Here is a 27,991-nt window from a genome sequence, read left to right on the forward strand (position 1 = left end):
CTGGAAAATTCCTCTCCAACCCCTTCGGCCGATGGAGTCACATTGACCACGTTTCCATTAGCTGTCAAATCGCTTGCTTTTTTTTAATAAGGTGGGATAATATATCGTTTTGTAAAGTTTGGTTTCGTGGTTTACGATGCGGTGTGATCCTAGTTCTCCTTACCGAAGAAAGGATATACTTGCCATAGAGGGAGTGCAGCGAAGGTTCACCAGACTGATTCCTGGGATGGCAGGACTGTCGTATGAGGAGAGATTGGGTTGACTAGGCCTGTATTCACTAGAGTTTAGAAGAATGAGAGGGGATCTCATTGAAACGTATAAAATTCTGACGGGGCTAGACAGACTGGATGCAGGGAGGATGTTTCCCCCGGCTGGGGGGCTCTAGAACGAGGGGTCACAGTCTCAGGATACGGGGTAGGACATTTAGGACTGAGATGAGGAGAAATTTCTTCACTCAGGGTGGTGAACCTGTGGCATTCTCTACCACAGAAGGCTGTGGAGGCCAAGTCACTGAATAGATTTCAGAAGGAGATAGATTTCTAGACACAAAAGGCATGAAGGGGTATGGGGAGAGAGCGGGAATATGGTATTGAGATAGAGAATCAGCCATGATCATATTGAATGGTGGAGCAGGCTCGAATGGCCGACTCCTGCTCCTATTTCTCTGTTTCTAGTAAAAGCTAAATCTAGGTCTGACATGAGGCAGTTCTTTATGGAATTACATTCTACAACACAGAGAAAAGGCCATTCGGCCCAACAGGCCCAGGCTGGTGTTTCTGCTCCACACGAGCCTCCTCCCGCTCCTCTTCACCTCACCCGATCACACACTGACTGAAAGTGTGGAATTGGCTTCCAGATGGCTTGGTGGAGGCAAAAATCCCAGGAACTGTATTGATTTGTACGTGGGTTCAATGACGACACATTCATGAAAGAGAATGTCTTTTAATCTAAAGTTTGTTCAACTCAGTTAACAGCATTACAGGAGACACCATCTTAGAGATCCATCTAAAACCAAACTAAACTGCCTCTCTCACATGCCCTCTGCTGGTCAGGCATAAATAATCAATACATGCAAATATGCTGGTAAGGCATCATAATCAAACAGGCAAATATCATCACTATTTGCTGATATCATTACAGGAACCATCTAAGAGAATTGAACACTACAATGGATGGACTTAATGCATCCATCTAAGATGATCTCAAGATGGGCCTTGTCCATAATTAATTATTTTGTGTACCCTTTGAGCTCAGAATAAGGGGTCGGCCATTTAGAAAGAAAGAAAGACTTGCATTTCTATAGCACCTTTCACGACCACTGGACGTCTCCAAGCGCTTTACAGCCAATGAAGTACTTTTTGAAGTGGAGTCACTGTTGTAATGTGGAAAACGCGGCAGCCAATTTGCGCACAGCAAGCTCCCACAAACAGCAATGTGATAATAACCAAATAATCTGTTTCAGTGATGTTGGTTGCGGGATAAATATTGGCCCAGGACACCGGGGAGAACTCCCCCTGCTCTTTTTCGAAATAGTGCCATGGGATCTTTTACGTCCACTTGAGAGCAGACGAGACCTCGGTTTCACCTCTCAGGACTGAGATGAGGAGAAATTTCTTCACTCAGAGGGTGGTGAATCTTTGGAATTCTCTACCCCAGCGTGCTGTGGAGGCTCAGTCGTTGAGTATATTCAAGACTGAGATCGATAGATTTTTGAATATTAGGGGAATCAAGGGATATGGGGATAGTGCAGGAAAGTGGAGATGAGGTAGAAGATCAGCCATGATCTTATTGAATGGCGGAGCAGGCTCGACGGGCCAAATGGTGGTTTACTGCTCCTATTTCTTATGTTTTTACCCTTGAAGCACATTCTTGGCCCGCTTTCCTGACCCATGTACTGGTGTGCTGTGCAGAAACTCTGCTTTTGGACATTATGCTCCTCTCACCGCAAAGTTTATCTGTAATTAAACATGGCTGCCGTGCTTTTTTTAGTGTCCCGGAATGGAGCATAAAACCACATCATCTGGTTTCTGTGCTTGCCTGTGATTCCACTGCCCAGTGGCCTGGTGTGACCTTCAGCCCCAGTTGCCATAGGAAAGAGTACAGCCTTTCTCGGCCTTTCATTTGACGGGCTCAGATTTGGTCGGCCCCCTTCCCTGCGTGTTTAAACATAGTTTTGTTTCTTTTTGGCCAGTGATGCTACATACACCAACATTTAGTCACTTGATTTAAAACAAAAAGCGTCTTGGATAACGCAAGACCATACAGGCAAGGCGTCGTGAACAAGTTTAACAAAAAAAACGGTGAGGATTTTCATCCCTTAAACATAAGAAATAGGAGCAGGAGTAGGCCATTCGGCCCTTCGAGCCTGCTCCGCCATTCAATGAGATCCTGGCTGATCTTCTGCCTCAACTCCATTCACCGGCTCTATCGCCATATCTCTTGATGCCCTTACTAGTCAGAGATCCATCGGCTTCTGTTTTGAATATACCCAATGACTGAGCCTCCACAGCCCTCTGGGGTAGAGAATTCCAAAGATTCACCACCCTCTGTGTGAAGAAATTTCTTCTCATCTCAGTCCTGAATAGCCTACCCTTTATCTTGAGGCTGTGGCCCCTGGTTCTAGACTCCCCAGCCAAGGGAAACATTCTCCGAGCATCCACCCTATCCAGCCCTGTAATAATGTTGTACACTTCAATGAGATCCCCTCTCATTCTTCTGAATTCAAGAAACTGAATTAGCAAACTGCATCGCCGAGGCTCTTGGTGAAACCACCTGGGGGGAAAAATGCAAGGTTTGAAAATTTGGAACGCATAAACTGGTTTGATGGGAGCTTTAGATCTGTGTTCTCTCTGATCCCCACCCACTCCTTCCCTCCCTCCCTCACAACCATCATTAGTTCGGCTCTTATTTCTGGGAGGTGGGTGGTGCTGGTCGAAGTATTGATTTTCTCTCCCGGTGTGGTGGCGAATTGTGGTCCCTGTGTGTGCCGTTTGCGGGCAGGTTGGATATCTGGAGTATTCCAGCGGGCAGTTGGAATAATAGTCGAGGTAAAGTCCGTGCACCATTACAGTACATGGTGTAGTCCACCTCAAGTGATTCGTAGTCCACTGCTTTTAATGTCTTGAAGCTGGTTTTTTTGAGAAGCGTCTCGGTAGCGGCTTCTGACCAATTTTAAGCAATGGCCCAGTTACTGAAATCCATGTTTTCTTCCTAGACAGGGAATGATGTCCCAGTATTTCCAGCTGACCTTAGACTTGCAGATTGAAAACTGTCCATCACCACACGAGTGGTGAGCTGTTGAGGCTTTTTTTTATATAGAAGATGTTGGCTTGGGCCTGAAAAGCTCTTTGTGAAGGTTGCACTAGTCCTGGGCATCTATCCAGGCTTCCCAGTGACTTAACTTATTCATGTGACCCCAGATACTGGTATTTGCTGCGAGATCTCTGCGCTCCTCCAATTCTGGCCTCTTGAGCATCCCTGATTTTAATCGCGCCACCATTGGCGGCTTTGCCTTCTGTTGCCGAGGCCCTAAGCTCTGGAATACCCTGCCTAAACCTCTCCACCTCTCTCTCCTTTTTTAAGACGCTCCTTAAAACCTCCCTCTTTGACCAAGCTTTCGGTCACCTGCCCTAATATCTCATGTGGCTCAGTGTCAAATTTTGTTTGATAATCGCTCCTGTAGGTACTCTATAAATACAAGTTGTTTTACAAAATATTAATGGGGAGGATGACTTGGCACCGCTTAAGGTTTCAAAACATGAAAATGATTAACGGTTTGAAATAGCTTTGGACACTCCTCGTTCACTTCCAGCCATTCTGCATTCCCAGGTAGCCTCGCTCTCTTTCTCTCTCTCTCTCTCTCTCTCTCTCTCTTTTGCTGGGACGAGGCTCTGATTCCGCCTGTCACGGTGGGCACTCCAGATCCTGTGGCGCTGTTCAAACAAGAACAGGGAGTTGGGGTGTCCATGGTGACATTTCTCCACCAACCGACAGCCACAGAAATAGCAGGTCGATTAGCATCTGTGGAGAGAACAGGCTAGTTAATGTTTACAGTTGTAATCCTTCATCGGAACATTTTGATTCTGATTTGCAACATGTGCAGTTTTTTTTTTAAACTAACTGCAAATGAGAGATGACTTTTAATTTTGTCTGTGTGTCGTCAGTATCTGCATTTTCCTATAAAGCATCCATGGCATTTCAAAAGCTATGAGATGCTGTAGAACATTTGAAAGATGTGATGAGGTGCTATATAAATTAAGGTCTTTTTAATTGAATTTGTGAATGTTTTCCATACAGATGTGCCTTCTATGAATCCACTCGAGTGTCTGTGTGCACGGTACTTGCGAGAGAGTGTGCGTTATTTGTTGGCTTGCCTTGACTATGTATCATTGATGGGAGTTTTGATTTCGTTTTTTAGAATTAGGAGCAGGAGTCGGCCACACGCCCCCTCGAGCCTGCCCCGCCATTCAATAAGATCGTGGCTGATCTTCGACCTCAACTCCACTTTCCCGCCCGATCCCCATCAATGTCCCTGCTGATCTCTTTTTGGGGGGTGCGGTCCATTCAAATTATGATCTGAATTATTTATTATCTGAATTGACGTGTTATAGGTGAGGCACACCCTGTGACCTCATGGTGCTGCTGTTGGACCAGATGGTGATTGGCTCACATTCCAGAACTAGCTGTCGGCCATGTGGTCGCACAGCTTAAGGCGAACATTGGTCCCCATAGCCCCTTGATTTCCTTAGTCTCCAAAAATCTATCGATCTCCGTCTTGAATATACTCACCGGTGAGCCTCCACAGCCCCCTAGCTGAATCCCAAAGGTTCACAACCCTCCTGAGTGAAGAAATTTCTCCTCCTCTCAGTCCTAAATGGCCAACCCCTTACCCGAGACTGTGACCCCTGGTTCTAGACTCTCCATCCAGGGGAACCAGCTACTCCGCATCAACCCTGTCGAGCCCTCTGAGAATTTCATGTTTCGATGAGATTGCCCCTCATTCTTCTAAACTGTAAAAAATTTAGGTCCATTCTCCTCACAGGACAACCCTTTCATCTCCGGAATCAATCTTGTTTAACAATGGGCGATTGCCCACCGGCCTAATGTGGAGAAACATAGAAACATAGAAGATAGGAGCAGGAGTAGGCCATTCGGCCCCTCGAGCCTGCTCCGCCATTCAATGAGATCATGGCTGATCATCCAAATTCAGTACCCTGTCCCTGCTTTCTCCCCATATCCCTTGATCCCTTTAGCCTTAAGAAATATATCCAACTCCTTCTTGAATATATTTAATGAATTGGCCTCAACTGCCTTGTGTGGTAGAGAATTCCACAGGTTCACCACTCCCTGGGTGAACAAATTCCTCATCTCTGTCCTAAATGGCTTACCCCTTATCCTTAGACTGTGACCCCTGGTTCTGGACTCCCCGACCATCGGGAACATCCTTCCTGCATCTAGTCTGTCTAGTCCTGTTAGAATTTTGTAAGTTTCAATGAGATCCCCTCTCATTCTTCTAAACTCCAGCGAATATAAGCCCAATTGACCCAATCTCTCCTCATACGTCATTCCTGCCATCCCAGGTATCAGTCTGGTGAATCTTCGCTGCACTCCCTCCATGGCAAGAACATCATTCCTCAGATAGATGAAGGCCAGTTAAAGTAGGGAACAAATGGGTCAGACAGCTTGGTTAGATGTTTCGATCAAAATGGGTTACTTTGCGATATCTGTTACAGGCGACCTCGACACTGATAAATGTTAGGCCAGTGTTTTCGCTCTGGGTTCAGTGAAAACCAAAAGTGAGCAAGTGATTTTTGTTGTTATGGCAACTTGACCTGTGGAAGAGCGCCCAGGTTAGATACCAGTGTAGATTTTACACTTCCAAACTTGAGTTGGGTTTGGAGAGAGAGAGCCATACAACACTGAGGTAAAGTACCGATCATTACAGGCTTGTCATCTGCAGAGCCGAATTAAGAATATTACACTAGATTGTTAGTATGTTGGGTTAAGTATGATTTTCACCTTTTTAGTGTATTGGTTCCCATATGTCCAATAATAGTGTGAATACTGCATTCTGATTTAACAAGGCCTGTACAGTTCAGAAAGGTCCATTTCAAATCTGAATATCGAGGGTTGGCTAATGTGATTCACCAACTCGCATCGTGATCACGGCAAAGTGAATTGCCCGTCTGATGCAGTTGGTGGCTGAGCACACTGGCTGGTAAACTTGGTTCAATTGGATAAATAATGCAGTCCTCTGCTTTTGCCAACCAGGGTGCCCACTTGGCTGTGATTGATGCCCTGATGACCGCCTACATGATGGAAACACTGAGTGGCTCGAAGGTGGCAGCGGGCACAGAGGAGAACACAAGTCTGTCGAGACCGGTCCTGGCCAGCACGGAATACACTTTGCTGTTCTGGGTTGATAAGGTAGTGATCTTGTGAAACCGTTTTCGAGGATTTGGCACACAATCTGGTGCCAGAAATGTTTAAATTCTTTTATTATCTGAATAGACTTGTTCTAGGTGGGGCACCCCCTGTGACCTCATGGCCCCGCTGTTGGACCAGATGGTGGTTGGCTCGCATCCCAGAGCTAGCTGTCGGCCATGGCTGCGTGGGTGACGTTTTGTCTCTTCCAGCTGAAGATGATGGCCAAACGCAGGCCAGCTGTCTGATTCTGGTTCTGCTTCGGATTAACAAATGGTCATGGCAGACAACCCATCAAGAACTTGGGTACAAGATCTCCTTAATCAAATTGTGCCTTGTAAACATTGTAATACATTTGCCTTCAAAAGATGATTGCAAATACTTCAAATTACTGGCTGCATGTTTTGTTGGGAGGAGACCACGTTTTGATGTTCAGGCCCGTGGAGCCTGAACATTAATGGTTTTCAGATTTGGCTTGGTTTGGATCGGCTGAGACAAGGAATTTGGAACCCTGATGGCATATCGAATCATCCCAGCTTTACAAATGGAAGAGTTATCCACTTGTGGCTGAGTTGGTAGAAGAGACACTTAACAATGGCTAAGACGGTTTTGGGAGGCAGGCTGGGTCTTGTGAGAAAGGAGAAATCTTTCATTTTTTCATCTTCTACATTGAGCGGACCTTCTCCAAGCTGATCTAAAGTCACGTTGACGATGTTTATAAAATAAAAAAGTATGGGTACTGTTCTTGTCCAGCTTCCGAACAAACGGACAGCAGAATATTTCTTGATCATCTCAAAATTTTGCAAAATTCCCCAAAACATATCTTGACTCAGCTATTGCTCAACGTGGAATTGAACAATGTAGAACTCACTACCACAAGGAGTAATTGAGGCGAATAACGTAGATGTATTTTAAGGGGAAGCTAGATAAACGCGTGCGGGAGGAAGGAATAGAAGGATACATTGATGGGGTGGGAGGAGGCTCGTGTGGAGCATAAACACCGGCACGGACCAGTTGGGCTGATTGGCCTGTTTCTGTGCTGTACATTCTATGCAACGTCCCTTAAATGCAAGCAACAAATTTTCAGGTGACTCCAACTGCTAGAATCTGAAGTGGAGAACGTAAATTCGTAGCCGGGTCATTGCTGTCTGAAAGGATCTAATTGAGGTAGGACTTTTTTTTTGTAGGAATGTCGCAACGACTTGTATTTAACGCATTCTGTTGTCTTCGCTCCCCCTCTCATTTCTCAGATAAATCAGAAATTAAAAGATATCTCTGAACGATTGCACCAGCTGAGACAACAGCCTGGCGTGGACCATCCAACGAACCAAGGGGTAAGCGTCTAACTGATCAACATTTGAGCTTGTGATTAGATCCCGGTATCGTGGGCATCCAAACTTGGTGCTTTAAACTGTTATGGTAATGTTTTCAGGCTGCTTCCTACCTTGTCTTAAGGTTAGTTTGTTAACTCATTTTCCAAATTCCTGCCTTTTTCTCTCCCTCCTAAGGAGTTCAATTTTTTTTCTTTTTCTAAATTTTCACTTTTTAGTCTTCCATTATGGTGAGAACAATCTGGAATTCGGTGGCCAGATGACCCAGGGTCAACGGAGTGTGATGATCTGACTGAGGCTTGAACTTAAAGGTGCAGGCTAGAAAATTTTGAGGTTTTGGAGAGAGAAAAAAGGAATTGGGGCAAAATGGAAGACTACTATCATCACTTTAAAGGTTTAATGTGCGAGAGATTCAAGACTGCAAGACCATAGCCTCAGATATTTTCAAATCATTACTGTACATGACAACTATTTTAACTTGTATGAATCAACGCATCGCTTGAGTTTTTCTAAGCTGGTAATATAATGATGGTGCTTCCCTGCTCTTCCTTTATAAGTGACTCTCTGCATTTTCTATGAGTGGTTTCTCTCTTCAGTTGGCCATTTGGCAGTGGTAAACCTGCCTCTGTGCCCTGCCATCCAATTTGTAGGTTAACATTCCTATTAGACAGTACAGAAATGGGCCAAGGTGTCCAATCTGGACATTTGATCAAAGTTGGCGCAGTGCTGATTATTTATGTTCCCCCCCCCCCCCCCCCCCCCCCCCCCGCCACTTTGCTCTGCCAGTATTGACTACAGTCACTAGAACGACTTGCGTTTTTTGTTAATGACTTTCATGCAGGGCAAGTTGGGAAGTACGTGCGAGAGTCAGCAGGATGGGAATGGGAAGACTAAGGGTGAGGACGGGGACCTAAAGCACGGTCGAAGAGAGAGGTTTTTGAAAGAAGACCAGAGTTAGCAAGGCAAAATATTTTTGGGAAAGTTCCAAATGGTACCGAGTGAAAGGTTGGTTACAATGCTGAAGATTTCTCGGGATTGACCCTCATAACTTTTTGTTCTCCACTCTGACTCCTAAGTTGCATAGGTTAGTCTCGATGGACATCTTGCACCTGAATTGCGGAAATAAGTAATGTTCATGAAGCTCTAATAGACTCGGTGCACAGGGTGTATATTTGACCCCTGTAACCTTTGCATTGACCTCCTTACCTTGGCTCTGCTGCTATTGGGTGGTGGTGGTGGAGGCCAAGGACAGGTCAAAGGGTCAAGAAATGTCCTCTAGTGCCTTCCAGTGGCCAGTGCTAAATTGGCATTGGCACAGGCCCAAGAGCAGACCATTGTTCCAACGTGGTGAGACATGGGGGAGACTCTGAACATGGAGGAGGCGAAAATAACTTGCGATAAGTAGAGGGAAGAACTCCGCTTCTCCTGAGAAGTCTACACCTAAAACAATATTCCATCGTTATGAGTTTTTTTTATTCGTTCACGGGATGTGGGCGTTGGCCAGCATTTATTGCCCATTCCTAATTGCCCTCGAAGGTGGTGGTGAGCTGCTGCCTTAACCCACTGCAGTCCGTGCGGTGAAGGTGCTCCCACAGTGCTGTTAGGGAGGGAGGGAGTTCCAGGATTTTGACCCAGCGACGATGATGGATTGGCGATATATTTTCAAGTCAGGATGTTGTGAGGCTTCGAGGGCAACTTGGAGGTGGTGGTGTTCCCATCCGTCTGCTGCCCTCGTCCTTCTTGGCGGCAAAGGTTGCGGGTTTGCGAGCCTGGGCGGTTCTACAGAAGCAGGACTAGAACAGAAACCAGACTAGAAGTTCCAATCGTGTTGGAAGGGAAAGGAATGGGCAGAATCTGCCCCCGAATCAGTTGCTTCCCTCGGACTGGAAAATGTCCTTATGAGCTAGTTTTCCATTTAATTCACCTGCAGCATCGTCCTGACTCATGAAAATATCCACATCCCTCTGCAGTGGCTGGGAGAGGAGAGGCCTCTCGCCATTCCTGACTAGTTTACTGAGGTCATTTATACAGCAGGAGTGCAGTCAGATACTGGTAGAACTGTTCACCCTTGTTCACCCTTTTAGCCAGTATTTTAACCCTGTTCAGTGACTACGGAGCTCTAACTAGCTGCGTTTCTCATCTATCGTGATCTTTAGCAAAGAGAGATTGATCTGTGACCTCCTATGTGTCAACCGGGGTGATCAGAAGTAGATTACGGGGTGAATTTAGCCAACTAAAATTAGTTGTTTCCCAAGCCCCTTTGTGAACTGCATGAACTGGAGGGGGGCCGGAGGCTGGAAAAGCGAATGGCGGGGGCCCCTCTCTCGCAACTCTCTGCTCATTGTTCCCTGCACAAGAAGGGAAGGCCCCAGTTGTCCCTCCACTTTAAGGGGTTCTATCATTAGTCCACATTGCATTTGGGGAGCTTGCTTCCACTTCTCGTGCGGAGTAAAATTCACTTTGGTTTCATTTTAACTGGTATGAAGGTTGAGTTTCTGCCGCAGCTCCTTGGAATGCCCATTGTGTCGTGGCCACTTTTATTGGACCACAGCTGTCCTACTCAATGTGGCGGCAGAGGTGGCTTGAATATTTGCCCGAACAATTCTGCATATAAGCCCAAGTATGTTTGGGGCAGGGGGTTGGCAGTGATGAGTGCTGATTGAACTGAAGGTGCAAGGTTACCATTTGTTCCACTTTGACCGGCCATCTCTCTCTGAGGCGTTCACTTTATTTAAATGTGACGCGTATGGTTGACTTGGTCCCAGTGTTTTGTTCAGGTCACTGGCCACTCCTGACGTCAAGGCTGTCACTATGCTCCCTGGTCTCTTTGTCTGTAATAAACAGATTTAAAAAAAAAAAAAAAAACACACATTGCGATATTGAACCAACTGTGTTTGGATCCTGGTGCCTCATTCACAAAGTCAAGTGTGACATTTATATTTAAAAAAAAAAGTCAAACCCCTTTACATCTCATCCAAAACTCTGCTGTCTGTATCCTAACGTCCTCCAGCCCTACAACCCTCCTGAGAACTCTGCGTTCCACCAATTCTGGCCTCGTGCAGACCCAATTCCCTCTGCCATTTTCAGTTTATGACTGTACCTGGAGCAATGGTCTTATTTTGGTCCAGGACCTTGCCGTGTTTCTTGGAGGGGACGGGACGGGACGCCGAGGAGGATCAGTGCTGTGAAAGGACTTGCCTCCAGCTTTGATGAGATCTTTTTAGATCCGTTTTTTCTGGTTCACTGTCTGTACCACAGAGCCCCGTGCGCGTGCAGCTCACGGCCAGGAGATGGGCAAGAAATCATCTGGTTAATGGGCCGCTGGACAAAGAACATGTTGCATTGTATCTCCTCCATGGCAGTTAAACGTGAGAAATGAAACCACGGATTGTTCCGTAAAAGTTGCCTGGCGTCTTTTTCTTTTCAGGTAACTTTAAGATTCTAGGATATTATTTCCCCCCACCTCCCTCGCCCCTCCCCCCAAAAAAAAACCCCGTTCAATAATTCACCTCGATTTTTGTGGGAAAGACCAGCGAGATGTGTCTGGTCGTCTTGAAATGGTTTTCATTGGTGGGTCCAGCCAGTTCTGAGAGGAAAATTTCACTTCAGGGATGTGGCGGTGGCCCTGCCCAGTGGAGCAGAGAGTGTCCAGTGGTCGGAGAGCGGGCCGTCGTGCCTGTGATGCCCCCACGTACACCGGGCAAGGATGCCTTTCTCAGCTGTGCGGTTGGGAGGGAGGTGCTGAATGAAACCAGGCTCTTGCCCACAGGGAGGAACCAATTGAGTGGCGGAAGTTTGTTTTTTGAAGGGCCATTTTAGACAAGTCTCCTGGTGACCTACAGCCTGGGAGCAGATCAGTTCTAGCTGGGCGGGGTGGGGAAGTGTGGGAGGGGGGGGGGGGGGCGCGGTGGCGGGGCAGGAGGGCAACTCCCGTGGGGTGAGAGAGAAGGGAAGGAGATGTTGATTTTTAAAAAAAGACTCCAACTGTATTGTGCTTGGTGATTTTCATGTGTTTTGTCTACTGTGGATATATTTCCTTCCTTGCCAGGGATATGCGGAAGGCTCAGAGTTTCAGACACTGGTAACGCAGGATTGACAGCATCATGAGTTAAACTGTTTTGCCATGTTAATTTTATAATTTAAAAAAAAATTACTTTTTTCCCCCCCCCCCCTCCCTCCTTGGGATGCTATCCTATTGGTGCTGGATGTCCTATTGGGGTGGGAAACCCTCCTCTCCCTTGCGCGAATGGGCGTCGAGTCTCTGCAGGCTATTCAATCAAGGGGGGCATCACAACAGAGCTAGATCGTGCCTTTACTCAAGTTCTAGGAGGGGGGCGGGGCAGGGTCACTGGGTTACCCGGGGGGGGAGGGTGGACAATGAGACCAATTGTCGCACCTCGATTGTCGTCTTGGCTGAGATGAGCAAACTCGGCACAGACTGGGACTCGATTCCTCCTCGGGGCTCAGTGCCACATCGAGCAATGCGCTCAGCCACCGAGCAGGCGCTGGAAGCGAGAGGAGCTCCCTTGCTACGTAACTTTTTTTTTCTAAAAAAAAAGGTTTTTATTACATATTGTCAAATTGAATTCCGCAGAATGTACAGCACAAACAGGCCATTCGGCCCAACTGGTCCGTGCCGGTGTTTATGCTCCACACGAGCCTCCTCCCACCCCACTTCATCTCACTCTACTAGCAAAGCCTTCTATTCCTCGAACTTATCTAGCTTCCCCTCGAGTACATCTATACTATTCGCCTCAACCACTCCCTGTGGTAGCGAGTTCCACATTCTCACCACTCTCTGTAAAGAAGTTTCTCCTGCATTCCCTATTGGATTTTTAACTGATTATCTTATTTTTATGACCTCTAGTTTTAGACTCCTCTGTCTACCCTATCAAACCCTTTTATAATCTTCAACACCTCGATCAGGTCGCCCCCTGAGTTTTTTCCAGAGAAAAGAGCCCCAGCCTGTCCAATATTTCCTGATAAGTTATAACTATGTCAGTTCTGGTGTCATCCTTGTCCATCTTTTTTTGCACCTTCTCCAGTGCCTCCTATATCCTTTTTTGTAATAGGGAGACCAGAGCTGTGCGCAGTGCTCCGAGTGTGGTCTAACCAAGGTTCTGTACAAGTTTAACATCACTTCGCTGCTTTTCAACTCTATCCCTCTAGGAATGAACCCCAGTCATTTTTTATGACCTGGTTAACCTGCATTGCTACATTTAATGATTTGTGTATCTGTAGCTTGGAGAAACTCCGTGTCTCTGGTCTGTAAGAATTGCAGTTGTTTTTTTTACGCAAAGTAAAGGGGGGGTGGGGGGGAAGAGTTTTGGAGTCGCGCAGTGTAACATTGTTGACGATATGTGCAGCGAAATCTGAATCTTCAGCATATCTTGCGTTGTTGAGCTTTGAATCTTTCAGAATACCTAACATGTATTTAATATTTCTTGTAGTGATACCTGCTTGACATCGGAAGCACTTTTAATATTATGAAATTCACATGCTTTTCCTCTTCTCCCTTCTTTCTTCCCCTTGCCCCTTTGACCTTTGATCTCTCTCTGCCTCTGTGACACTGTCCTCAACAGTGTCCCACCAAGTGGTATTGGAAGCTAGTTCCTGTAAGTCCACCTCTCAACTTTTACTGCATCTCACCTCCTGAACCACCCCCCCCCCCCCCCCCCCCAACCGACTCCTGCCCCCTTTTCTCTTTTTTTTGTGGGGGGCGGAATTAAAAACCCCAACCTTTGTTTAACTGGATTTTATTGAGACGATTTAAAACTGTTTGCTAGAGTTGCGCAGTCAGTGTGTGTGTGTTTTTTGTCTCTTTTTTTAATCCCATGATCCTTCAAGGGGGCCTGCATGATGTGACGCTCAACAAGCAAAGGATGCTGGGATTGTTGTACCAGTTTTTTAAAAAAGTTTGAATTTACATGGTGGCGTCTCACGCTATGAACTACTTCACAATGAATTACTTCACAAGATGAATGATTTTCCAACTATAGTGACTTATTTACATAGGCAAACCCTACCATGTATTTGTTTTAAGAAATGAATAGATAAAACAAAATCTCCTCTTTAGGGGCATGATCTTCATGAAGTGTGTGGTAGACGATGTATTGGTAAGAAGCATATAATGGAAGAAATGTCAAGGTCTGTACTGTGGTTAATCAGTCTTTCCTTCCCCCCCCCAAAAAGATTTGTCACAAAATTTCAGGAAGGGCCCTTAAAGTGTTGGGGGTTTTTGTCAAATTTATTATGGCAGATCAAAATCATCTTGTTGCATTGGCCGGGAATATCGTCAATGGATAAAAGGCTTGCCCAGGTAGTCGAAGACTGCGTTGTACCTGAAAGCATTTGTGTAGTGATATCCGTTGGTTAGTCAACCGGGCTGCCCTTTAGATGGCCCAGATTGTGCTCCAAGCTTTAGAATCATAGAATGGTTACAGCACGGAAGGAGGCCATTTGGCCCGTTGAGCCCATGCCGGCTCTCTGCAAGAGCACTTCAGCCAGTCCCACTCACCCGTAGCCCTGCAAATTTTTTTCCTTCAGGTACTTATCCAACTCCCTTTTGAAAGCCGTGATTTGAGTCTGCCTCCCTTTCAGGCAGTGCATTCCAGAACATAACCACTCGCTGAGTAAAAACGTTTCTCCTCATGTTGCCTTTGGTTCTTTTGCCAATCACCTTAAATCTATGTCCTCTGGTCCTTGACCCTTCCGCCAATGGGAACAGTTTCTCTCTATCTACTCTGTCCAGACCCCTCATGATTTTGAACACCTCGATCAAATCTCCTCTCAATCTTCTCTGCTCTAAGGAGAACAACCCCAGCTTCTCCAGTCTATCCACATAACTGAAGTCCCTCATCCCTGGAACCATTCTTATCAATCTTTTCTGCACCCTCTCTAAGGCCTTCACGTCCTTCCTAAAGTGCGGTGCCCAGAATTGGACGCAATACTTCAGTTGAGGCCGAACCAGTGTTTTATACAGGTTCAGCATCATTTCCACGCTTTTGTACTCTATACCGCTATTCATAAAGCCCAGGATCCTGTGTGCTTTTTAGCTGCTTTCTCAACCTGCCCTGTCACCTTCAACGATTTGTGCACATATACCCCCAGGTCTCTCTGTTCATGCAACCCCTTTAGGATTGTACCATTTAGTTTATATTTCCTCGTTTCATTCTTTCTACCGAAATGTATCACTTCGCACTTTTCTGCGTTAAATTTCATCTGCCACGTGTCCGCCCATTCCACCAGCCTGTCTATGTCTTCTTGAAGTCTTTCACTATCCTCCTCACTGTTCACTATACTTCCAAGTTTTGTGTCATCTGCAAATTTTGAAATTGTGCCCTGTATGTAATGATATCAGCAAATAGTGATGTTATTTGCCTGTTTGATTATCATGCCTTACCAGCATAATTGCATGTATTGATTACTTATGCCTGACCAGCAGAGGTCATGTGACCGAGACAAGCAAGGCAGTTGAGTTTAGTTTCGGTTTCGTTCTAGATGCATCACTAGCATGATAGCTCCTGTAAATGCTGTTGAACTGAGTTGAACAAACTTTAGATTAAAAGTCATTCTCTTTCATAAATGTCTCATCATTGAACCCACAAAGAAATCAATACACTGTACACCCAAGTCTAAGTCATTAATATATATCAAGAAAAGCAGTGGTCCTAGAACCAACCCCTGGGGAACACCACTGTATCTTCCAGTCCAAAAAACAACTGTTCACCACTACTCTCTGTTTCCTGTCACTTAGCCAATTTCGTATCCACGCTGCCACTGTCCCTTTTATTCCATGGGCCTTAAATTTGCTGGAAAGCCTATTATGTGGCATTTGTCAAAATCCATGTACACCATGTCAACCACATTGCCTTCATCAACCCCCTCTGTTACCTCATCAAAAAACTCGATCAAGTTAGTTAAACACGATTCACCTTTAACAAATCCGTGCTGGCTTTCCTTAATTAATTCACACTTGTCCAAGCGAGTGTTAATTTTGTCCCTGATTATTGTTTCTAAAAGCTTCCCCACTACCGAGGTTAAACTGACTGGCCTGTGGTTGCTGGGTTTATCTTTCCACCCTTTTTTTGAACAAGGGTGTAACATTTGCAATTCTCCAGTCCTCTGGCACCACCCTTGCTTCTAAGGAGGATTGGAAGATTATGGCCAGTACCTCCGCAATTTCTTCCTTCTTTTCCCTCAGCATCCAAGGATGCATCCCATCTGGTCCTGGTGACTTATCTACTTTAAGTACAGCCAGACTTTCTAGAACCTCCTCTATCAATTTTTATCCTATCAAGTGTCTCCCCTATCTCCTCCTTCACTATATCTATGGCAGCAGCATCTTCCTTGGTGAAGACAGATGCAAAGTACTCATTTAGTACCTCAGCCATACCCTCTGCCTCCATGCATAGGTCTCCTTTTTGGTCCCTAATCAGCCCCACCCCTCCTCTTACTACCCTTTTACTATTTATATCCCTATAGAAGACTTTTGGATTACCTTTCATGTTAGCTGCCATTCTATTCTCTCACCCTCTCTTTGCCCCTCTCATTTTCTTTTTCACTTCTCCTCTGAACTTTCTATATTTAGCCTTTATTCTCGACCTGACATCTGTCATACATGCTCTTTTTCTGCTCATCTTACTCTCTATCTCTTTTGTCATTCAGGGAGCCCTCACTTTAGTTACCCTACCTTTCCCTAGTGGGAATGTACCTCGACTATACCTGAACTATTTCCTCTTTAAAGGCAGTCCATTGTTCCATTACAGTTTTGCCTGCCAATCTTAGATTCCAATTTACCCAGGCCAGATCCGTTCTCATCCCACTGAAATTTGCCTTCCTCCACTTAAGTATTTTTACTCTAGGTTGCTCCCTGTCCTTTTCCATAGCTAATCTAAACCTTATGATACAATGATCACTGTTCCCTAAATGTTCCCCTACTGACACTTGCTCCACTTGGCCTACATCATTCCCCAGATCCAGATCCAGCAATGCCTCCTTCCTTGTCGGGCCGGAAACATCCTGATCAAAAAGTTCTCCTGAACACACTTGAGAAATTTTTCCCCCTCTCTGCCCCTTACACTATTACTATCCCAGTCTATATTAGGATAGTTGAAGTCCCCCATTATCACTACTCTACAGTTCTTGCACCTCTCTGTAATTTCTCTGCCAATTTGCTCCTCCATATTTTTCCCACTATTTGGTGGTCTATAGAATACACCTAGTCGTGTAATGACACCTATTATTTCTTAACTCTAGCCATATAGATTCTGTCCTTAACCCCTTCAGGACATCCTCTCTCTCTTCCGCACTGTAATATTCTCCTCAACCAATACTGCCACACCACCTCCTATCTTTCCTGAACACCTTATATCCAGGAATATTTAATACCCAATCCTGCCCTTTTTTGATCCAGGTCTCAGTTATTGCCACGACATCATATTCCCATGTGGCTATTTGCACCTGCAGCTCACCAACCTATGCTTCGTGCGTTCACATACATACACTGTAAACCTATCTTGGACCATTCTGTGTTCTCTTAGTCTGACCCCACCTAATACCTTACTATTTCTTACTTTAGTGCTCTCTGTCTCTCCCAATCCTTTGTGCACTTTGTTTCTCCTTTCTAATGCTACATCCTGGTGCCCATCCCACTGCCAACTTAGATTAAACCCTCCCCAACAGCAAACCTCTCATGAGGATATTGGTACTGGCTCTGTTGAGGTGTGGCCTGTTCAGGTCCCACCTCCCCCAGAACCGGCCCCAATGCCCTGGGAATCTGAAGCCCTCCCTCCTGCGCCATCTCTCCAGCCATTCATTCATCTGCTCTATCCTCCAATTTATTCACTCGCGCGTGGCACCGGGAGTACCTTTTTGAGGTCCTGGTTTTTTAATCTCTTTCCTAGCTCCCTGAAATCTGCCTGCAGGACCTCATCCCTCTTTCTACCTATGTCGTTGGTACCAATATGGACCACGACCTCTGGCTGTTCACCCTCCCCCCTCAGAATGTCTGCAACCGCTCAGTGACATCCTTGACCCTGGCACCAGGGAGGCAAATGTACCATCCTGGAGTCACGTCTGCAGCCGCAGAAACGCATGTCTGCTCCCCTAACTATCGAATCCCCTACCACTATTGCTTTCCCTATCTTCCTTCCCCCTTGACCGCCCCCTGCCATACAGCTGAGCCACCCATGGTGGCCTTGGCTCTGGCTGTACTCCCCAGAGGAACCTTCGCCTTCACCAGTACTCAGAACAGAATACTGGTTGGAGAGTGAGATGCACTCAAGGGACTCCTGCACTACTTGCCTGGTCCTCCTCTTTTGTTTGGCGGTCACCCATTCCCTCTCTGCCTGCACACTCCTTAGCTGCGGGGTGACCACCTCCTGAAACGTGCTGTCCTCGTGGCTCTCAGCCTCACGGATGCACCGCAGTGACGCCAGCTGCTGCTCAAGCTCCGAAACCCGGAGTTCAAGCTCCTCCAGCCGACGACACTTCCTGCACATGTGGTTGTCCAGGACATGGGAACCATCCTGGATTTCCCACACGACACAGGATGCGGATTCCACGGGACTGAGCTGCCCCGCCATGCCTTTAATTATTCAACTATTAACTAACTTTACAGAAACTTAAGACTAAGATGTACCTAATTCAAGTTATTATTAATATAATATATAGTATGAACAGTTACTAATTTAATGTAGTATTAACGGTTACTAATCTCCAAGCTCCTGCTTTATCCCTAACCAGCTATTTAACCCCGGCCCCTAACTTGAAGAGCCCCTCTGACCTTGTTCTTTAGCAGAACTTAACAGAAATAAACTTAAAAAAAAAAAATGTGGTCACTCACATTTGGCTGCCTGCTGTGGGTGACATCTACCGGTTCGCCGGCTTGTGGTTGGGTGAAGCATCTCCAGTGTGGTGTGGGTGAGAGGTTAAGACGAGGAAGGTTAAGCGAGGAATCCTCTCCTGCCCCACAACACTTTTGGCTGCTTTAGAGACATCGACTGTAGTGAAAATGAAGAAGTTCGCTGCCCCAAGCATCTCGGTTGATGGATAATCGTGACGGGAAAGTAATGAGAGGGGATAAGACAGGATGATTATTTTGAAGTACCATTGAAGGGTACCAATTGATATTTGAATGCAAATCTATGCAGAGAAGAAAAACATGTTTCAAAAAGCCAGAAGAATGCATAATTTTATGTTTCTCTTTATTCCCCGCCCTGCCATTTATTTTTTTCAAGATGGCACACGCCTTTTACTACATTATATCGGCACTCAGTTGTATCTTGGTGATTTTGCCTCATATTAGTGTTGCTTTCCAGAGTGTCACACTTGCTTCTGTGGAGGCTCCACTGCCGGTGAGCTATTTCTGATTTTAATTTTGGGCATCCGGGCTCCTTGAGTTCTCCGGTGTCCGCATATAAATTGTCTCATTACGTGTGGCAGCACTGGCCCCAGAATGAACTACTAACCGAGTGGCTACACCAGGGGATTAAGCGCTGATGCACGTTCCTCTTGAGCGAGCGTGTGAATGTAATGAATTTGGCGCTCCTCTACTGCATCGGTTCCAGGTGTGACAAAATTCGAGCTAAGATTGGTTCTGGCCACTTCTTGCCCACTGGCGGCTGTCAAATATCTGTGATTCGAGATTTTGTGAGTTTAGCGCCGAAGTGACTCCCTTTGTTCTGTCATGCCAGTGTGAGCTCCACACCAAACCTAAGTCTGGAATGAAAAGCTCGTGTCAGTAATGGTGACCATGAACCGATCTGGTTCACTAATGTCCTTTTTAGGGAAGGAAATCTGCTGTCCTTACCCGGTCTGGCCTATATGTGACTCCAGACCCACACCAATGTGGTTGACTCTTAACTGTCCTCTGAAATGGCCTCGCAAGCCACCCAGTTGTACCAAACCGCTAGGAAAAACAGTAAGAAGAATAAAACCGTATGGGCCACCCAGCACCGGCTTCAGACATGACAGCAGTGCACCCAGCCCAGTCGACCCTGCAAAGTCCTCCTCACTAACATCTGGGAACTTGTGCCAAAATTGGGAGAGCTGTCCCACAGACTAGTCGAGCAACAGCCTGACATAGTCATACTCGCAGAATCATACCTTTCAGCCAATGTCCCAGAAACCTCCATCGCCAGCCACGGGTATGTCCTGTGCCACCGGCAGGACAGACGCACCAGAGGTGGTGGCACAGTGGTATACAGTCGGGAGGGAGGGAGTGGCCCTGGGAGTCCTCAACATTGACTCCGGACCCCATGAAGTCTCATGGCTTCAGGTCAAGAATGGGCAAGGAAACCACCTGCTGATTACCACCTACCGCCCTCCCTCAGCTGGTGAATCAGTACATGTGTCAGTGCCTTCAGGCCAGGAGAGGAGAAAACAGGAGAGATAATTTCTCCCAAGGTTGCAAGGAAACGCAAATTGAGTATTATGAGTAGATGAAACGAAGAGAGAACATAACACAAGAACATAGGAAATAGGAGCAGGAGTCGGCCATACGGTCCCATCGAGCCTGCTCCGCCATTCAGTAAGACCATGTTCTACCTCAACTCCACTTTCCCGCCCAATCCCCAAATCCCTGGATTCCCTTAGTGTCCCAAAAATCTATCGATCTCAGTCTTGAATATACTCAGCGACTGAACACCCACAGCCCTCTGGTGAAGAGAATTCCAAAGATTCACCACCCTCTGAGTGAAGAAATTTCTCCTAATTTCAGTCTTAAATGGCCGACCCCTTATCCTGAGCCTGTGACCCCTAGTTCTAGACTCTCCAGCCAGGGGAAACAGCCTCACGGCATCTACCCGGGAATCAGGTGGAACACTGGTTTTACATCCCACACAATATTAATCTCCACTGCTGTCAGTGGAGTCACCATTGCACCCGATCCCATCAGCTTCCCAATGGGGTTGGGGGGGGGGGGGCAATTTTAACTTAACCCTGCCCCCAAGTGCTTTCCCACATTGGTGGACATAAGAACATAAGAAATAGGAACAGGAGTAGGCCAATCGGCCCCTCGAGCCTGCTCCGCCATTCAATAAGATCATGGCTGATCTGATCCTAACCGCCAATCCACTATCACAGAACCATCTCCTGAATCTAACAGAATTAGACACACGAAATAGGAGCAGGATCAGGCGACACGGCCCCTGGGCCCGCTCCGCTACCCACAGGGCCATGTCCGATTCGAACCTAGACTAATGTCCAAATTCCTGCCCGCTCCCCGTAACCCTTTATTCCCTTTACTTCTAGGAAACTGTCTATTTCTGTTTTAAATTTATGTAATGATGTAGCTTCTACAGCTTTTTGGGGCAGCATATTCCATGGACCTACCACCCTCTGAGTGAAGAAATTCCTCCTCATCTCAGTTTTGAAAGAGCAGCCCCTTATTCTAAGACTATGCCCCCTAGTTCTAGTTTCACCCATCATCGGGAACATCCTCCCTGCATCCACCCGATCCAACCCCTTCACAATCTTATATGTTTCAATAAGATCGCCTCTCATTCTTCTGAACTCCAATGAGTAGAGTCCCAATCTACTCAACCTCTCCTCATATGTCCATCCCCTCATCCCCGGGATTAACCGAGTGAACCTTCTTTGTACTGACTCGAGAGCAAGTATGTCCTTTCTTAAGTATGGACACCAAAACTGTACGCAGTATTCCAGGTGCGGTCTCACCAATACCTTGTACAACTGAAGCAATACCTCCCTATTTTTATATTCTATCCCCCTAGCAATGAAAGCCAACATTCCATTGGCCTTCTTAATCACTTGCTGCACCTGCATACTAACCTTTTGAGTTTCGTGCACCAGGACCCCCAGATCCCTTTGTACTTCAGTACTTTCCAGTTTCTTGCCATTAAGATAATAACTTGCTCTACGATTTTTCCTGCCAAAGTGCATAACCTCACACTTTCCAGTATTTTATTCCATCTGCCAAATCTCTGCCCACTTACTTAGCCTGTCTATGTCCCCTTGCAGGTTTTTTATGTCCTCCTCACTCACTACTTTCCCTCCCATCTTAGTATCATCTGCAAACTTTGATATGTTACACTTGGTCCCCTCCTCCAAATCGTTAATATAGATTGTAAAGAGTTGGGGACCCAGCACTGACCCCTGCGGAACACCACTAGTTACTGATTGCCAGTCTGAGAATGAACCATTTATCCCAACTCTCTGCCTTCTGTTAGATAGCCAATCCTCTATCCATGCCAGAATATTACCCCCGATCCTGTGATTTTTTATCTTAAGCAATAATCTTTTGTGTGGCACCTTGTCAAATGCCTTTTGGAAGTCTAAATACACTACGTCCACTGGTTCCCCTTTATCCACCCTATATGTTACTTCCTCAAAGAACTCCAGCAAATTTGTCAAACATGACTTCCCCTTCATAAAACCATGCTGACTTTGTCCTATTAAATTATGATTATCCAAATGTCCTGTTACTGTCTCCTTAATAATGGACTCCAAAATTTTACCTACCACAGATGTTACGCTAACCGGTCTATAGTTTCCAGCCTTCTGTCTACTGCCCTTTTTAAATAAGGGTGTTACATTAGCAGTTTTCCAGTCTGCCGGGACCTTTGCCGAGTCCAGGGAGTTTTGGAAAATTATTACTAATGCATCCACAATCCCTACCGCCACTTCCCTCAAGACCCTAGGCTGTAAGCCATCAGGTCCAGGTGATTTATCCGCCTTGAGTCCCATTATTTTACCGAGTACCACTTCCTTAGTGATTTTGATCGTGTTTAGCTCCTTAGCCCCCTGTTTGTCCAGTGTTGGGATATTCTTAGTGTCTTCTACTGTAAAGACTGATATAAAATATTCATTCAGTGTTTTTGCCATCTCCATATTTCCCACCATTAATTTCCCAGTCTCATCCTCTAAGGGACCAACATTCACTTTAGCCACCCTTTTTCTTTTGATATAACTATAAAAACTCTTACTATCTGTTTTTATATTTTTTGCTAATTTACTTTCATAATCTATCTTCCCTTTCTTAATCAATCTTTTTGTTATTTTTTGCTGTCTTTTAAAGTTTTCCCAATCCTCTATCCTCCCACTAGATTTGGCTACCTTTATATGCCCTTGTTTTTAGTCGAATACTATCCTTAATTTCTTTACTTAGCCACGGATGGCTGTCTTCTTTTACACCCTTTTCTTCTCCGTGGAATATATATTTTTTGGAAGTTGTAAAATAACTCCTTAAATGTACACCACTGATCATGGACGGAGTTCAACAAACACCAAGGTAGGATACTTGTCCGCAAGGTACCTTGAGTTTCTTGGAGGTTAAGGCGAGGGTGTTGGTGGTGGTCCGCCCGGTACATAGTCCACTATGGTTTGCAGAACACCTCCGTTCAGTCCGTAAGGGTGACCCCGAGCTTCCGGTCGCCTGTCACTTTAATTCTCCGCTTCACTCCCACTCTGATCTCTCTGTCCTCGGCCTATTACATTGTTCCAATGAAGCTCAGCGTAAGCTCGAGGAACAGCACCTCATCTTTCGATTAGGCACTTTACAGCCTGCCGGTCTCAACATCGAGTTCAACAATTTCAGACTATCACCCCTGCTCCTATTTTTTCATTTTTCTCTCTCGTGGCAGTTGTTGATGATTCTACCATTGCCATTTACACCTCATGTAGAGTCATCTTTTCTTGTCCCATTACCATCTCCTTTTGCCTTGTGCCATCATCCCTTCAATCTCTCCTGCCTTCCATCCTATCGCAGACCTTCCCATTTATTCTTTCTTCCCCCCCCCCCACCACACCTACTTAAAAACCTGTTACTTCTCCAACTTTTTCCAGTTCTGACGAAGGGTCCTCGACCCGAAACGTTGACTCTCTTTCTCTCTCCTCAATGCTGCCTGGCCTGCTGCGTGTCTCCAGCATTTTCTGTGTTTCAGATTGCCAGCATCCGCAGTATTTTGCTATTACTGTATACGCTTCTCGATCATTTTTGCAGGGAAGCCTCTGTTACTGAGTTGATCGAATCCCAGTAGGAAAGTAATTGCGCTCCCCTTCCTTTGGCCGTGAATCTCAACAGCTATATTTGCTTTCATGTGTGATTATGGTATGGAAGATCCAGAAATATAGTTTGTGGTCTATGGTGAATATATCTGAAATCTATTGTGAGGACGAAAATAGAATGTCAGAAATTGTGACTCATCAAACAGTGTTCCAGTGACGGGGCCGTTTTAATGAAGTCAAGGCGGGGAAGCAAGTTGTGAGGAGGACATAGAGAGTGTGCAGAGGGATATCGATAGATCGGTTAAGTGAGTGGGCAAGAATTTGGCAGATGGAGTATAATGTGGGAAAATGTGAGGTTATCCACTTTGGCAGGAAGAATAGAAAAGAAAAAGATTCTTTAAATGCAGAAAGACTACAGAATGCGGCAGTACAGAGGGATTTGGGTGACCTCGTACATGAAACGCAAAAAGTTAACATGCAGGTGCAGCAGGCAAATGGAATGTTGGCCTTTATTTCAAGGGGGATGGAGTATAAAAGTAGGGAAGTCTTGCTACAACTGTACAGGGCGCTGGTGAGACCGCACCTGGAGTACTGCGTACAGTTTTGGTCTCCTTATTTAAGAAGGGATATACTTGCATTGGAGGCAGTTCAGTGAAGGTTCCCTGGGTTGATTCCTGAGTTCAAGGGGTTGTCTTATGAGGAAAGGTTGAGCAGGTTGGGCCTATACTCATTGGAAGAATGAGAGGTGATATTGAAACATGTAAGATTCTGAGGGGGATTGACAGGGTAGATGCTGAGAGGATGTTTCCCCTCGTGGGGGAATCTAGAACTAGGGGGCATAGTCTCAGAATAAGGGGTCGCCCATTTAAGACGGAGATGAGAAGGAATTTCTTCTCTGAGGGTTGTGAATCTTTGGAATTCTTTACCCCAGAGAGCTGTGGAGGCTGGGTCATTGAATATATTCAAGGCGGAGATGGACAGATTTTTGAGCAACGGGAGTCCAGGGTGATTGGGAACGGGCAGGAAAGTGGAGTTGAGGTCAAAATTGGATCGGCCATGATCTCATTAAATGGCGGAGCAGGCTGGAGGGGCCGAATGGCCGGCTCCTGCTCCTATTCCTTACGTTCAAGAGCACTTAATCGCTTAAAGGAATTTGCTGCTGTTTCTCATCCAGTGCATCAGTCTTTGGTGCTTTTGTCTCCATTTTAATGCAACACGGGGCGATAAAAAGTAATTTTGACTCTTCTATAATTAAGTCTTCCTAATATATGGATTAAAAAAGGCACATGTTACTTTTTCTGCTCCGTCTGTAACTCATTGCAACTGGGACAGTTGTAAACTGGTCATCTACTTATGGACGTCGAGCTGAGGTAGTTGGCAATCCCAGAATCCTTTGCTTTGAGAGTGAATGTTATTACTTTATCTCCATTGTTAGGACGTGAATCCTTTTTTAAAATTGTGTGGCGTGTCTCTTAGATCATTCCGTTGGATGTTCTCTGTCTCGGAATCTGCTCCCTGCGTTTGGGATTGAGCTTGTCGACAAAGGGGCAGTGGGATTCTGGAGACCTGTTCTTTCAGAGCTTTTGGCCAAGTGGGTGATGAGGGACGTTCTCCCTCTACCGAGTTGGGAAGAGAACGGTATTGAGGGGAGCTTGCTCTTCAGATCACTCCATAATTTGTAATCTAGAGTTCTTGCATATCTATGCACCCACTACTCCCAACAAATATACCCCTCTCTCTTCTGAAGTTATCGACTCCTGTTTAAGTATATGAGGTATGTACTTGCATTGGAGGAAGTTCAGAGCAGGTTCACTAGCTTGATTCCTGGGATGGAAGGGTTGTCTTATGAGGAAAGGTTGAGCAGGTTGGGCCTATACTCATTGGAGTTTACAGGAAACTTTTTTTTATCCGGGACCAACGTGGTGCCGGTTCATCAAGAATTCCGGATAACCGAACGCTATAGTAAAAGATACGGAGAGATGAGAGCTCCGTATAAAGCAACAAACCCTGTTGCTTAGCAACAGGTTCAGAACAATGGCCACAAGTTCCAAGCGTCTCTGTAGCTTAGCAACAGCTGCAGCCACACCCTTGCACAGCAACAGATGGAGGAAGGCAAGTACAATATGAAGTAAAACTTACCTGAACCTACTCCTGAATTTTGCTGGTTAACCGAGATTTCCGTTATTTAGGTGCCGGTAAATCAAAAGTTTCCTGTAGTAGAATGAGAGGTGGTCACACACACCAGAACTTGGTCCAGCATTAAATTTCCATCCAAGGTGCCAATTCTGTGAAAGCAAGATGGGAGCCAATGCTTCAAAATGGGCTGTGCAAACAGTAAGGCCAGGAAGAGCTGGCAAGTGGCCTGTTGGTTATGGTACTGGCAGAGAGCCTAGAGGTTAGGAGTTCAAACCCCACCATGGCAGGCAAAATTAAATTCCACAAATCTGGTGATTTATGGGCTGGCACCACAAAAATGTCCGGATTGTCGTAAAGAAGAAACCGAACTGGCTCACGAATGTTCTTCAGAGAGGACTACCTGTCTGGCCCAGATGTGACTCCAGACTATGTAGTTGACTTAATACCCTCAGATCAACTAGAGATGGACAATAAATACCGCCTTGCCAGTGTCGCCCATATCCCACGTTAACTGGGAGAGTGGCGGGGAAGGGAAGCTTCAACGTGCCAAGGATTGCAACTCCTTCAGTGCAAAATAAAAACCCAGGGCGACGAGCGAGAACTTTTATATCTAACCTTGACTTTTCTCTGTACTTAATGACTAGCGAACGAAACTGCCTCCTCAGGAATCGCACCTTTTAAACCCGTGCATTCCTAGAAACAGGTCATTTTTCAGGGGAAGAAAAGTGGGCATTGACTCTCTTTTTCCCGTATAGCTCAGGTCACTGTGATGGGATTCCACACCCTTTGCCATTTGCTCTAGTTGAACAACCGGCCTGAATTTGGCTGGCTTCTACCATTCGTCCGATACAGTTGGCCTCAAAGCCACTGAGATCGAGAGAGGACAAATCAGCCAGCGTTTGCAGTCTTGATTGGCATCCATTGACCCTGCAGACAGGTGCTTGGGACATGCGGGTAAGGGTAGGATCGGGAGTGACTCAATTTCCCCCACCCCCCAGTCAAATAGGCTGCAAACACTTAGGCCTAGAAATTCACTGGCCCTGCCAGCTGGCTAGCGCCCAAAAGTTAGCGCTGGGCGGGGAGCCATTAGCGATCGTCAGATATTCAGTTTTTGCGCCCCAATTCGGAACCGGGCGCTATTCCAGGGTGTGCCCGCCTCCGCTTGGGGCGCTGAAACTGAATTTCAGCGCTCTTGGCGCCGCTGCGCCAGCCGCTGCGGAGCGGCAGGCTGCGGTACTGCAGGCCTCCTCCTTCTCTTAAGGGGGAGCTGCCTGCAACGGGGAGATCGCCGCTGGATAGTGCCGGCAAATGAGCCCGGCACCACGAAGTGCCGGGTTCGCGGAAAGCAGCCGGCAATGCCGCAGGGGGGGAGGAGGCCGGGGAAGGAGGTGCGGGCAGGTGGCCGCCGAAAAAGCGGCCGGCCGCACCTCCACCTTAAAGCGCCCCACTAAGGCTACAGTACGGCCCCGTTTTCTGGTCGCTGTTTGCGGCCGCTGCGGAGGAGGCGGCTGCAACTAAATATGGGGATCGGGGCAGAACCGGGGCACTGCGCACACCGATGACGTCATCGGTGCCGGCGCAGCGCTAACGGCTACCGCCGCCAATACCGCTGCGCTGAATATCAGCGCAAACTCCTTTTTGGCGCAGAAGCCCTCTTTAGGCGGTAACTGGCTGCAAAGCTGGCAGCGCCTTAATGAATTTCTAGGCTTTACTGTCTGGACTCGCATGAAGAATAGCCAAATTTGGAGAGATCACAGAAGGCTGGTGGAATATATGAAATCATACCTAAACAGGAGTCGACAACTTCAGAAGAGAGGGGGGGGTATATTTGTCGGGAGCATAGATATGCAAGAAATAAATGCTGTCATCTTCTCCCAAGCAGAATCAACATTCACACTACAGGAAACTCTTTTTTATCCGGGACCGGCGTGGTGCCAGTTTATCAAAAAGTCCGGATTACAGAGAGGTATAGTTAAAAGGTACGAGAGCTCCGTACACAGCAACAAATCCAGGCTTCCCTGTTGCTTAGCAACATGTGCAGGAACCCCGGCCACAGACCAAGCATCCCTGTTGCTTAGCAACATGTGCAGCAACCCCGATTGCACAGCCACAGATCGAGGAACGGCCACTAA

At 46.3% G+C, this 27,991-nt stretch overlaps 1 protein-coding gene across 1 annotated transcript in view; it reads left to right on the plus strand.

Annotated features, from left to right (window-relative positions):
* camsap3 (calmodulin regulated spectrin-associated protein family, member 3) overlaps nt 1–27,991 on the plus strand; it is a 253,651-nt gene that overhangs the window by 152,288 nt on the left and 73,372 nt on the right. The window contains exons 3-4 of the mRNA XM_085971657.1: nt 6,271–6,426; nt 7,674–7,757. Of these exons, the coding sequence (XP_085827783.1) occupies nt 6,271–6,426; nt 7,674–7,757 (240 nt within the window). The remainder of the gene's footprint in view (nt 1–6,270; nt 6,427–7,673; nt 7,758–27,991) is intronic.

Source organism: Somniosus microcephalus, chromosome 31 (genome assembly GCF_052327205.1).
Source record: "Somniosus microcephalus isolate GS21.2 chromosome 31, FLI_Smic_1.0, whole genome shotgun sequence".
NCBI classification, from domain to species: domain Eukaryota; kingdom Metazoa; phylum Chordata; class Chondrichthyes; order Squaliformes; family Somniosidae; genus Somniosus; species Somniosus microcephalus.